The 13795-nt window shown below is 38.7% G+C and overlaps 1 protein-coding gene and 1 long non-coding RNA gene across 2 annotated transcripts in view; both read left to right on the top strand.

Annotated features, from left to right (window-relative positions):
- Nucleotides 1–2523, top strand: part of LOC113987639 (macrophage mannose receptor 1-like) — a 32088-nt gene extending 29565 nt beyond the window's left edge. Inside the window, exons 29-30 of the mRNA XM_027720579.2 lie at nucleotides 1013–1048; nucleotides 1475–2523. Coding sequence (XP_027576380.1) covers nucleotides 1013–1048; nucleotides 1475–1674 — 236 coding nt within the window. The 3' untranslated portion in view covers nucleotides 1675–2523. The remainder of the gene's footprint in view (nucleotides 1–1012; nucleotides 1049–1474) is intronic.
- Nucleotides 2524–8574: 6051 nt separating this feature from the next.
- LOC120324698 lies at nucleotides 8575–10890 on the top strand. The gene is made up of 2 exons (XR_005566199.1): nucleotides 8575–8643; nucleotides 9169–10890. It is a non-coding gene; the product is annotated as an uncharacterized LOC120324698 (long non-coding RNA).
- Nucleotides 10891–13795: the final 2905 nt, after the last annotated feature.

Raw genomic sequence — 13795 nt, 5'->3', positions numbered from 1 at the left:
AAAATGCAAAATATTCTAGGTTTGTGAGCAAAACTAACTGACTCTAATAGCAGGATGTGGCTGCCTAAATACTGACAACCCCATACGGCTTCCAACTGCCTTCTCAGAAGGCTGCATCTGCCATAAGTCCTGTAAAAATACCATCAGCCCCATGCAGCCTTCATAAATACTTCAGACCCCTATGTTTCAGCAAGCTAAGCTCAAAACCAACATTTTGTTTAATTTCATTGAATATATTCTCAAAAAAAATCTTGTTCTGATAAGTGCAATGAAAACTGTCTCGTAGAAATCCTGAAACTGGTGATTCCTTTTCTTATTGACCTCTGATCTGATGGATTACAGGAATATCATAACACACATTCTTGTGGCACTCTTTATCTACAGTATGATAGAATCAGGTTTAATAAAATGCTGGTAGTATCATGATAGGAAAATTATCATCTGTAAGAAAATGCATGAGTTCGATTGCCGAGAATAAATGAAAGTTGTTCAGAAAATGGACATTTTGTTTGGTTAAACTTCATATTTCTGTTCACCTTTCCATTACTTGCTAAGTTCAGGAAGTGCAATTACCATAGGAACCACATCCACGTGGAATGGTTGTCTATGACAGATGGGGCTACCACAATGGAAGGTACTTTTCAGCTCAAGTAAAATGCTTATGATGCATCTCTAACACTCAATACCTTCTTTCAGGAAACACTTTAAAATTTTTAGGGATCCAGTTCTAAAAAATGAACATGTCTGAAAACACTTTTCAATATGACAAAAATCTGACTCTAATTTCATGTCTTTTTTGGGTATCTCAACTGAGGAGGCCAGATGCTCTTGGAATCAAAGAGCCAGTCATCCTACTCGAGTTTTACACATGCTTAGCTCCATCTCTCTGGGAGAGTAACTGTCACCAGCACATGAATTTAGGGGGAGTTGTCAGAAACATTGGGACCTAGGAAGCTAGAAATGCCTCTTTTTTTAAAGCATTCAGAATAAACATTTTCTTTCCTTTCAAAAGCTCCTGAAAGCACAGAGGTGTCAACAGAAAATATAGGTAAGCATACTTCATTTTAAGTAGAATTATAAGGAGGTGCTCAAATACAGCAAAAAAATAATTACATAGTTTCTCAGTATCAGTTTTGAGAGTATTTAAAAATAAAAAGTCCATACGCTATATCTGTGCCTCAGTATAGGAAATAGGGCTTACCCTGAAGTAAACATTTATTTACTTTTATATTTGGATTTTTAATATTGGGCTTTATTTCACTTTCATATTCATATTTTTAATATTGGTCTTTAATCAGATTTAATTACATTTTGTTTGGTTTTGTTAGTAAAAAAAACCCAAACCCATAGGCTGAAGTGCAAATCTACAGGCATATTGCCTTTTTCTGCTTCCATGTTAAAGAAGTCCCATTTATTAGTAGATTCTGAAATCTTTTAAGATCAAAGGTGTTGATTCCATTGTATCTCCTTACAGAAGAGAAAACGGAGAAAGTACTTTCCACCGGGGTCATTTGGCTGTTCGTTCTTCTAGCTCTTTCTATAGTTGGGGCTGGAAGTATAATTTATTTCTACTTGAGGAGGAAAAGACAAAACCTGCCACATGTTTCAACCAGAATGAGTGGATCAGAAGGAACTGTGGATATTCAAGAAAAAGATGCACATACCGGCATGTAGTCTGACCAAATGGCCACATGTTCTGATTAACAAAAACCAGGCTATGGATCAGTGAAATCTTCACGTTTTCCTAGTCTCCTCTCAGTCTCCTCTCTCCTCAAATACAAAGTTCATGGATTTATATAAATACACACACATATATACGCCTTCCAAAATTCCCTCCTAAGTGGTAGAGAGCTGTTGAGTTTGGGGAGTGTATATATATTTTTACATAAACGGGCATGGCTGACAAGTTGGCTCCAGAGGTATTACAGGAAAACTTGGACACATACTAACTATGTGAAAACTATTTAACTCAATGAAGAAACTTTCCTTTTTGCACACAGGGGAAATAATTACTCATATCTTCAAATTATTTTTTCTCTATGTATTACTTCAGTGGAACCTAGACTATGATGGGATGCATTGGTCATTTCAGGTTTTCAGCTTCACAGTATCTTTTCATTCATGCAAAATCCGTTATGATACCTGCATTTGTGTATTATTTGCTTACCAAAAAAACCAAGACAGACAGTTGTAAAAAAAATTGAAGAGTCTCATTTATTTCTACCTCTAGTCCTACTTTTTGGAATAATTATGCCATTTCCTACAGCATTGCACGATTCTATTATTCTGCAAATACCTACATTTTTCTGCAGTTCAAATTAATAATAAAGAGAGAAGACTAGATGATCTTTTCATTGGGTTTTATTTCAGTAATGAGGCTTTCAGTACGCAGAGATGCCCCTTTTGAGATCTAAGTATGTATAATAAATAGCTATCTTATCCTGCATTATAGAGCTCTCCACTTTAGAGATATAAAATCACTGTTGTATTTTTTGAAAATAAACTCTTTCATTTTTGTTGTGATTTCATTTGATAATGTGCTGCCTAGACCCCTCTCAGCTTTTCTTCCATTGTACCCAGCAGCAGTGTCTGCCTCAGGAGGCAGTTTATCATTCTGCATATTTTAAGACATGCATCATGCCTCCTGAGGAATGAGAACACCTTTCTCCAAGACATGGGAGGGCACATGGCACTAACAGGCCTCAGTGAAGAAGCATATGGAGCAGTAGGGCTAGAGCAGAGCAGCTGCTACCAAATATATGTATTGGGAAACAGATTCTTTCTTTGGCCATTCTGTGAGAATTGTCAGAATTTCTTACCCACTCCCTATGCTTATGGTCTCTAACTGACAAAAAGATGATACCACACTAAAGATCTCTGCTAAAGAGAAAAAAATATCTGGAGAAAATGGAATAGGTTTCTGATCTTCAGGATATCTGTGTCTATGCCTGCTCATCTTAAGAACACATTTGAATTATCTCCACTATTTAGATTTCTTCTAGATATCCAGAAAACAGTAAAAGCTCCTAAGTAAAAATTTTATTGATAGTTGCTTAGAATGCAGGTATCCCCTTTCTTCAGGAATACTTACTTCAGTTGTTTTATCAAACTCTATCTTAAAACATGAGTCACACATGCTAACATTTCCTCTTGAGCATTCAGATTCCACCCCCCCCTACTCTTTTGCTGGATGGACACAAATTATTCCAAACATTATTCTACAGCTTTGTCTAAGTTGGTAAAGAAGGTTCACCAATCACAAAGATATCTGAAGATTGTATGGCTTGTCCCTTCCTGGTCTTTTAACCAAGACCTGATTAAAACAAAACAAAACAAAACAAAACAACTAAACCAAACCAAACCACCATTAAAAAAAAAAAAACAAAACCAAAACACCCATCTATAGGTTATCTAAAATAAAGTTAAAAATTAAGTAAACCAAAATTAATTTTTACTCCTAATGTCCTTTGAACACTTTGTAAAGCCCGGAAATAACAGCCCTTAGATAAAATTTCCTTAAGTTACTAGAATAAGTCCTGTAATACCAACTCCTTGCAATAAAGAAAGTCACTGCCATTTTCAGGAGGAAATAGGAAATAGCTGAAAGAGGTCTGCACAAAACTGTGCAAATTAGAAAAACAACACCTGCTTCCCACGGAGATGACTAGAGATAAAATTGTTTCCTGGTGTGTGTTGCAGATATCTGGGAATATACGCTTCTGCCTGCCCTTTGGATGAGTGAATAGTGAGTGTTTTTCCTGTTCTATGCTTACAAAGACTACAGGTTGCTGGATAATACCATATATATGCCCAGGTTAGTGAATCTGATAAACTAGAGTTACCTTTCCCAAAAGAAAAAAGGAAATACACAATAGAAGAGACTATTCTTTTTAAGTTATTTGTAATTTAACTATAAAAAATTGGGAGTTCATAACAGAAGTATTCTGGTGACCAAATTCAGCACAGCCTGGGACCTCTGGAGGAGAAGCCTGGCTGGTATCACCACCAGGTAGGAAGTCTGCAGAGCTCTACAGTCAGGCTGCTGTGTGTGCTCGCTCTCTGTGTTATTATATAAAAATACTTTGATAAATATACATTTTTATGTACAACTACTTTGTAGATAGACTGAACACCATGACTGAAATGACAAGAAATGGACAAGATCACAGACTAGACACAAAGCATGTTGCTGATCCCTCTGCAAGATACTGAGACACCACAAAAACTGATCCAAAGTGCCCCTTACAGAAAGACAGAGAGATTGTGGTGAGATCAGCAGTGGAAATAGATGAGTCCAGAGTGAGCCAGTGCAGGGAGGCTCATACCTGGGGAAAGAAAGGGATGAGAGCCATAGCCCTGACCAGACCTGCTCACTCCAGGCAGGCACTGTCATCATTACCTGCTGCTTGCAGCATGGGACAGCACTGCTGGAGCATGGACACCTCTTTCAATCTAGTGTCTCAAACAACTGAACAGCCACTGGGGAAGAGACCAATGCACCTGAACACTGACTTCTCTGTATCTGTTATTTGGACTTGGTATTGGATACTAGTAAGACATCACCCACACAACTCACACATTGCTCAGATACAGAAGAGGGCTGGGTTGCACTTGTTTAAATTCCACAGGGCAGAGAAGGCCCTTACCTCTTTAAATGCTTAATCCCAAATCCCAGTGTTTCTGCACAAGTCAGTTGTTTGCATGTTTCTCTTTTCTCTTCAAAGAGTTTCGTATGTTTAAAACCACTGCCAGTGGTTTTAAAACCAGTGTTTGGCATAAGAAAAATATTGCTTATTATGAATGCTGCTGTTTAAATTAGTTTCAGAGTGGAGAAGACACTTCAGCATCGATTTTCTAACATAAGTGTTTATATGTGTTTATACTGATATGTGTGCATGCAGGATTTTTCCTCACATTTCCATAAATAAATGGTGCCTGATTTTCCTCACTTTTAATCATTACCATTTGCAATAACAACATAATCGCTTTCATATGTAGGTTCAGCTATCTAAGGCACCTGAAGAGGATGGAATTCATCTCACATAATGTAGATATCTAAAATGCAGCCATATCACACTTAACTACTCAGCCAAGATCATCACTGTGGTCAGCACAGAGAGATGGATACATGAGGGTACAATTACTTGATCTAGTCCAGAAAGTGACGAGAACTCCTAGACTCTCACTGGCAAGAAGAAAGCTTAAACCAATTATCTCACAGTAAAAGATTTTGTATATCTCAGCCACTCCACTGAATGATGCCCTCATCCCATGTATGAAACCTTTCTGAATTATGGGGTATTATTTTCCTAATTGTTTCAAATTATTACATGTTCCACTGGTAAAAAGTGATCAGAAATGGCTCATTACTTGAACTTGAATTTGAAATAATTTTCAAATTATTTAAAAAAATACACAGGTACTGGTAGGTTGAGAATGGATTGAGGGCAGCCCTGCTGAGAAGGACTTGGGGGTGCTGGTTGATAAAAAGCTGGATATGAGCTGGCAGTATGTGCTTGCAGCTCAAAGCCAACTCTACATCCTGGGCTGCATCAAAAGCAGCGTGGCCTGCAAGTTAAGGGAGGTGATTTGCCCCTCTACTCTGATCTGGTGAGACCCCACCCAAAGTGCTGCATCCAGCTCTGGGGTCCTCATCACAGGAAGGACATTGACCTGTTGGAGTGAGTCCAGAGGAAGCCGTGAAGATGATCAGAAGGCTGGAGCACCTCTCCTGTGAAGACAGACTGAGACTTGGGGCTGTTCATCCTGGAGAAGAGAAGGCTCCAGGAAGACTTAGAGCACCTCCCAGTACATAAAGGGGGCCTATAAGAAAGCTGTAGAAGGACTTTTTATGAGGTCATGTAGTGATAGGACAAGGGGGAACAGCTTTAAACTGAAAGGGCAGGTTTGGATTAGATATTAGGAAGACTTTCTTGACTGTGAGTGTGCTGAGACACTGGAACAGGTTGCCCAGAAAGCTGTGGATGCCCCATCTCTGGAAGTGTTTGAGGTCTGTTTGGCTGTGGCTTTGAGCAACCTGGTCTTTGGAAGGTGTCTGTGGCCATGGCAGGGACATTGGAAGAAGATGATCTCTAAGGTCTCGTTCAACCCAAACCATTCTGGGCTTCTATGAAATTGACTTATTTTGCATCTTGTACATTCTCCTCCTCCCCCTGGTTTATTCTCTTTCCTTTATTCTCCCAAATCTTGCCATTTTTAAACTTTGACTCAACAATTATTTTTTAAAATATTTTCAAAGGAACACTGGTCCTTCACTTCTCATCCTCCAAAACACATCCAAACTAACTTTTTGTAGCTAAACTGCTTCCATTTACTGGCAGTGTTGAGAATGTAGGTTATTTCTTTCCTCCTTAAGAATAGAGTACACAAGACTACTACCTACTGCTACCAACTACAAGTTGGCAGGTACCTACAAGGATCATCTAATCAAACTGCCTGATTAATTCAGGGCTGACCAAAAGTTAAAGTGTGTTGGCAAGGACATTGTTAAAATACCTCTAAAACACTGTCAGGCTTGGGGCATTGACCACCTTTCTGTGAAGCTTGTTCCAGTCTTTGACCATCCTCTTGGTAAAGAAATGCTTTCTAATGTCCAGTCAGAGCCTTTCCTGGCACAACTTTGAATGATTTTCTTAAGAATTATGAATTCTCTCCCCCTCATTTTCTTTCCCTGTTGTAATTTCAGTATTAAGTTCCAAATTTAAACATCAAAAGGAAATCAATGTATTGCATCACAGATTTTTAGTGAATGCTGTATCAAGGAGAGTGGACTAACTGGTCATATAGTTATAAGATTCTCAAGAAAAAAAAATCACTCTATTTCCCAAGAGTTCCTATCTACCGTATACAAGTTTGGAAGACACGTATCGAAAGGTATTTAAACATAAGTTCTTCACATAATAATCTCAGCACTTTTGTTAAATACTTAAAAACTTTTTTTTAAAGTTTTATGGTTGAGAAAGACTTTGAAATTAAAGAGATGACACAGTTTTATGTTCATTAGCACTCAAGTACCACAAAACAAGACTTTTTTTTCCTAACTCAACATTAGATTTGTTCAGTGGGTTTCAGCAGTTCCCATCTGTTCTTAATTTCATAATTCCTTGTTCATAAGTTTGCTATACATCCAGAGGAAATTGTTCAACTTCATGACCTGATCCCTTCTTTAATAGAAACAGAACTTGAGTGGTTTGCATAATTCTGAACTTTGTCTGAGTGAGGTTCCAGGTATTTCTAGACAAGCTGCAATATGGAAAATGTTTTTCCTATAAGATCACACAGACATTGAGATGACAAGTCTGGAGTGGCATCCCAAGTACTCCATGAGCCAGGCACCGAAGACAGGGCTTCATCAAAAACCAGACACAGCCGACAAGTAAGCTTTTATTTCTACCTCCTAGAACTGCAAAGCAACTGAAGAAGGATCCTCTCCATCCTGGAGCACTTCTAGATGTCTTCCATGGCTGGCTACTGGGCTAAGGAATGACCATTGGAGAGTGTATCTTCTGCACAATAAAAGAACCTAGATTTGGTGTGTGTCTCCAAACCTGGCAAAGGCCGGCCAGAGGGGATGTGGAATCTTCAGGCTTGGAGATATTCACAGCGTTTCTCGATGCCAAGGGCTGGACTGTGTGATTTCCATTCCAACCCCAGCCCCGGGGTGACTCCCTGAGTTGGCCATCCTCCCGCACTGCAAGGGCAGCCACGCCGATGTCCCACGTGGCGAGCAAAGACTCACAAAGGAACGCGTGGGGCGACTGCCCCATTCATGTGCAGCCCCGGTCTCAAAGTCCCGCAGCCTTCGCCGATGCCGGGGCTCATCCCGGCCGGGGTCTGCACGGCCCGCACCTCACACCCGGCCAGGCTCGCACGGCCGGGGCCCCCGCCAGCCTAAATACGCTGCCCGGCAGCGGGGGAACCTCTCCTGCCGCCTCCATGGGAGCTGCCAGAGCCAGTCAGGCTCTCTGGGGCGGGGAGTCTCCCAGGGGTCGGGGGCGGAGAGCAGGTGAGGGCGGTGGGAGCAGATCGGCCGCGAACCCCCCAAGATGTGCTGGGGCTTCGCGCCCGAGATGGCGGCCGGGCCGAGCGGCGCCATGGCCCGTAGCAGCCGGCGGCGCCATCTAGCGGGGGAGCGAGAGAACGAGGGCTCTGCTGCGCCCCGGCTTTGGCTGAGGCGTTTATTTGCACTGGCCGGAGCTCCGGGACAGGGCTCCTGAGCCTTGACAGGAGGCTTTTTGTGCTGCAGGGGTGAATTCCCTCAGCTGGAGGTGTCCAGGACGTGAACCGCGCTGCCCGTGTGCTGATCCCAGCAGGCCGCGTGAGGCCCTGGCAGGCAGGGCCTGGGGGCAAGGATGGGCTGCGGTGGGGATGACAGGGAAGGGATTCAGAGTCCATAATTAATTTTTTGGATGACAAATGAGATAATACCCTGGTCTTCTCTCTCCATCTAGAGTTGTCTCTTTTTTTTTAGCTTAAGGTGGTCTGTACAAATTTTTCTTATGTGTGACTTGTAAGTGAAACAGAATTAGTAAAACAGTATTTTTCCTCTGTTTCTCTTTTTTTTTTGTTGTTTTTTTTCTTTCTTCTCACAAGTCTTGTGGGACCATCACCGCAATGTTCCAGGTAGGCATTTGCTTTCATACACACTATTAGGGTCAGTTTGAGCAATATTAGCAATGGAGAGAGGATGAGTGGGTGATTCACTGTTGGTTCTGGTAATCACTTAATTACGTGGCAAATCAAAAACTCTATTCTTCCATTGCCCTTGCTAATAAAGGGATAATAAAGGGATAATAATGTGTGTTTATCTCACAGAAGCATTCTCAAGATCAGGTAATTGCTTTTAAATCTTAAAATTGAAAAGTCTACAAAAACATTAGCTTATTATCATTAGAGACACAGAACTGACAGGAATTCTTCTGGCTCAATTTCAGAAACTTGTTTACACACCAGACTTGCCCCTCTTGAGGATATAAATATGGTCGCTTTTATTTCCAACTTTTTTGTCTTAATGTAGGATGAATATATCTCCCTGCATCACTAGTCTTTTTGTAAATGTCCATTTGTTGTCTTTCGGTAAATGTCCATTTTGTTGTTTTTATTGTTTTTTTTCCCAGACTATAACATTGGTAATTTGTTTCTTTACAGATTTCTCAAGAAGTGAAATGGAATTGCATTTAGAAGCAATATGGTTTTGACACATCAGAGAGCAACAGCATTTATTTTCTTCTGTTCTTGTTGTCTTTTTAAACTATTCACTAAGATGCTATTGACTACTAGCGACTGAGAGACTTCAAATGAAGAAGAAAGTAATAATGGAAGACTTCAGTTCTCTTTACATAGCATTATATTTATCATATGGATGGGCTGTCATGCAGACAGCACATGTGTGTGTTCTCATACATCACTGCTTTTTGGAGCAAAAACTCACAACAGAAGGTTAATCCATCCCAAGAACACAAGGCCCTGATTATGTTGGGTCAAGGTCACTGTAACACTAATTGCATTCTCCTCAAATTTTACATATACTAAGAAAAAAATTTAAGAAAAAAATCCTTGAAGTTGTTCTGAAAGAACTAGAAATTGGTGTTTGCTGTAGTACATAACCTGTTCTTGAAATTGTCTAGAGTGCCAAAGGAATAGCAAGTCACAAATACCACATTGGTCTCTAATACAAGCACTGTTTCCTGAGTACTTTAAGACAGATAATTAATTTTAAACAAGGTAGAACAGTAAAAACAGTAATAAGGAAAGAATGAGGAAATACCTATGACAGTTTATAGAAGAGTAAATGTGGGGTTTGTACTGGAAAATCAGGCCTAGCAACTCTACTAGAAGGTTCCAGTAGACATGGAGAATATTGATCATGTGCTATTCAAAAAGTCCTGAGTCACCTGGAAGAAAGAAGTAATGATGGAGTTTACTGATTACTCGTACGTATTCATGGTTGTCAAAAGCAGAGTTTGAGTATGGATACCTGGGGAAGATTCGTCTACTGCTGAACTGAGATAATGACATGGAGACTAAATTTAGTGCTGTGAAAGTCAAAGTAATGTATTTGGGAAAATTAACCCTAAAAATACCTGTGCAGTGACAGTTAACATTAGCAACATTGTTACAGGGTTACTAGATGCAACAAGGTTTTCCGGTGTAAGACAAGGTGATTAAGGGTAAATATTATGGAAACCTATACAATCATGAGCTTTCTAATTGCCATAGGATGTCATATTGTCAAAAATGGATTTACCATGTTTCTGGAGAATAGGTCGAGAGGGGCTCTTGAACATAGTCATCCAAATGCGACTGACCACTGGCTCAGGAGGTTCCTAAACCTTTAATTCAATGAAAACAGGATGATATAGCGAGGAAGAATCCTTCATTATATACTTATTTCTACACTCCTGTAAGTGTCCATTATTAGACTTTGTAAGAGAGAAGGCAATTTAATAGAGGGACTTCTGGTTTAAGGTACTGTAGTACTGCTTATTCTACTAACTCTTCTTGTGATTATTGACAAAGTTGGAAAAAAGTGAGTTTCACTCAACTGAAGAATAAGCTTCAAAATCTTGAGTATCAAATATGACCCTATGACATATCTTTTAAATAAACGTGTCAGATGCCTGAAAACCTTTCTAAAAGGACTCTCAGCTACTGCCTATGGAGTCTGTTGTTTTTGGAAACAGTCATGTTTGAGCAATAGACTGTTGTCTTCATCACTTCTTTCACACAGGCAGGTGTATTGTCCTTTCAGAGACATGAAGGGATTAAATACTTTACAGTGAGTATCTCAGAGGGCTATAAAATGTACTTCTCTCTCTGGCATGTGTCCACTGGTGTGATTTCAATAAAGTGTTTCTTTACTGTCCAAAATACTCAGCTAACTTTCCTTTGTCTGCCACTCAGGAATTCTGACAGTTCATAGCAATGGTTAATTTTGTCTTGGAAAAGAAAATACCTCTTTTCATAAGACATTGCCAAGTGTATTCTACTGCAGAAAATAAACATTCAAGTTCCATGCTTGCTTTCATAATGGTTTTCCAGCACTGAAAAACAAACCTGAAATATGATCTGTGTATTTGTATGGAATCATTCATAGAGATAGATTTTACTGACTAACAGTCAGTTGTTTTCTGTAACACTAAAAGCCACAAATGTGCTTCATCAGGGATGGCTTCTAGCTTGGTTTACTAAGAGACTATCTTGAGGACTCCCATACAAGTGCTTTAATAGGAGCTCAGAACATGAGTAGAAATCCATATGTTTGGTGTTCTGAAAATGTTGAGTGTTTTCACTGGATCTAGTGCTCACGACAGGGTGGTTGGAACTAGATCATCTTTAAGGTCCTTTCCAGCCCAAACCATTCTATGATTCTATGATGCTACTTATATTTTTCCATTGATTCATATGCTTAGCCAATATGTAGGGCTATGCCAACTTGCTTGTATTTAAATAAATATTTGTATAACACACGTGATTAATAGATTACAAGGTCAGAAAACAGCATGGTAATCACCTGCTTTGATCAGAGACCAGAGACTGTAAGACTTATCTGAGTCAATTTGTGTCAAGCTATTCTTCTACTGTATCTTTTGTTTATTTTACAAAGAGATTACATGTTTTCCCACTGCCATCAACAAGAGAAACGAACATTAAACAATCTCCCTTCCTTGTTTTTCTAATGTCCACTTTGTTTCAGAAATATGCTGTCTTATTTCCTGCAAGATTTCCTGTATGGGCCTTTTATTCCTCTCACATTAAAAATACCCTTTAATCTTGCTTTGGGACTAAGTACTGAACCTTCAGCACTGTTTTTGTCTGTGCACCATGCTGGAAATACGGGACAGGCTACTTTCCCCCTCAAATCTAAGGATACTTAAAATGCAAATTACTTAACCTGTAAAGACCTAGAATAGGGCAACTAATAATGCTTTTCAGCATAGCAGCCTTTTAACCACCATCCATTCAACCATCTTATCACTTATTCAGAGATAGGTGCCTTCTGGATACCCTCATATTCACTAAAATGTAACTTGATTTTTAATCAGTTGAAAATAAAAAATGCAAAGTTTATTTATATAAAAACAAATGATGGTTTAACATTTTTTTCCCAACTTCAGCAAAACCAGTTTAAATATCAGTCTCAAAACTGAAATAAAAGTGCTACATGTAAACAAGCCTGTAGCCATGTACAGCTGCTTCCTGGGAAATTTATTTGAAACTACTGATGCTAAAAATGTAAGCTGGGTTTAGTATGCCTAATGTAAACTGTGTTTATTCGTGCTCCTGCATAGGCTCTGCTTATTCTAGTCAAGTGCTCTAGGCTGAAGATCATGCATTAAGTGGCAGTACTGGAGCCTTATATAAATATATCGATGGATTGAAGTCCAATAATTTGTGAGAATCTAGCCGATATACTTTTATCTTTCCTTCCTTAAGAAAATGTCTCAGGAAATTTGAGACATCTGTTGTGATAGATTTTTGCATGGCAAATGTCAGTCCCAACCAGTGAGCTATTTTTTGTATTTAAATTGGTTTTAGAATGGCATAAATTGCGCTTTTGTAAATACTTTTGTCAGGGAAATTTGTTACGGTTGTAAAAATCCTATCTTTTGGGCATGTCCCACAATGTATTATTAAAACAAACGTTGTTAAAAATGTGTGGTAACAAACTATGATGGTTTGTTTCACAGATGAATAACTTATGGACAAACAAATATTTTCAAATGACACAGTTTAAATCCCTTAATATTTAGTCGCACATTTTAATTTTTATTAGAAGGGTCATTTTATATTAAACATTAATCCAGTGCTTTATATTAAATTAAGAGAGTAATCTAGAATGACTGCCAATATTAAGGAATTGTTGTGCAAAGTTATTGGTGCAGTACTTGTTGTGTTCACTAATTTTACTATTTTATCTTTAGTTTATGTTTGTTGTAGATAAGTTATGGACCATTGCAAGTGCCATCTTTTTAAGAAAAAAATTTAAAGCCAGTTCTGTGATGAATCAGAGAAAGGTACAAATTTAGAGCCCTAAATGATAAACTTTGGTCAGTTGCTTTCACTGTTCAGAAGGACATGAATTTAAATCTGAATAGGATCCTCAGGATAGTACTTTACTATTGCATAGAGGCGAAGGTACAATCTGAAAAGAAGGGAAATTTGCACAGTCTGTTAGTTTTCTTTGACATTTTCTACTAGTCTGGATTTTTATGGCAATGTTACAAATCACATAGCAGACAAATGAACTGCGGAATTGCTACAAGTTTGGGATCATGAATATTCATTGGCTCAATTAGCAAATTAAAAATGAAAGCTTGGTAGGTTTTAGTGATAGTGTTGCAGCTGTCTTCCATATTTGTAGAATAATATGTAATCAAACTCTAATGAATTCTTTGTCTCGATAATTTTTGTTGTGATCCTTAATGTTTCGTGTGTGATTCTTTGTGATACATGATTTAAAAGCTCCCTTCTTATCAAAATAAATGGATTCTTTATTAAACTAACCACTTATGAAGGTGTTTTACTTATCAGTTTAAGATTCTCAGCCTTGGGTACTATTCGGGATGAATTCACAATTTGAGTTATGGCTAAGGCTAGAAACTGAAATCCAAAAATGCTTACTTGATGGGAACATTTAAATAAAATATCATGGAATGTGTCCAGGTGTACAACTGTACGCTTCAGTTTCCTGTGGTTGAATAAGGCCAGATTCCTGTTGGAGCAGCTGGAATTGTGTTATTACATAGTGGTGTAGGTTCCAGTCACTGTAAGA

This window comes from Pipra filicauda, unplaced genomic scaffold (genome assembly GCF_003945595.2).
Source record: "Pipra filicauda isolate LSUMZ 115617 unplaced genomic scaffold, ASM394559v2 scaffold65_size3143899_pilon, whole genome shotgun sequence".
NCBI lineage: Eukaryota > Metazoa > Chordata > Aves > Passeriformes > Pipridae > Pipra > Pipra filicauda.
The sequence above is the reverse complement of the archived record's forward strand: the minus strand, read 5'-3'. Positions and strand labels throughout refer to the sequence as shown.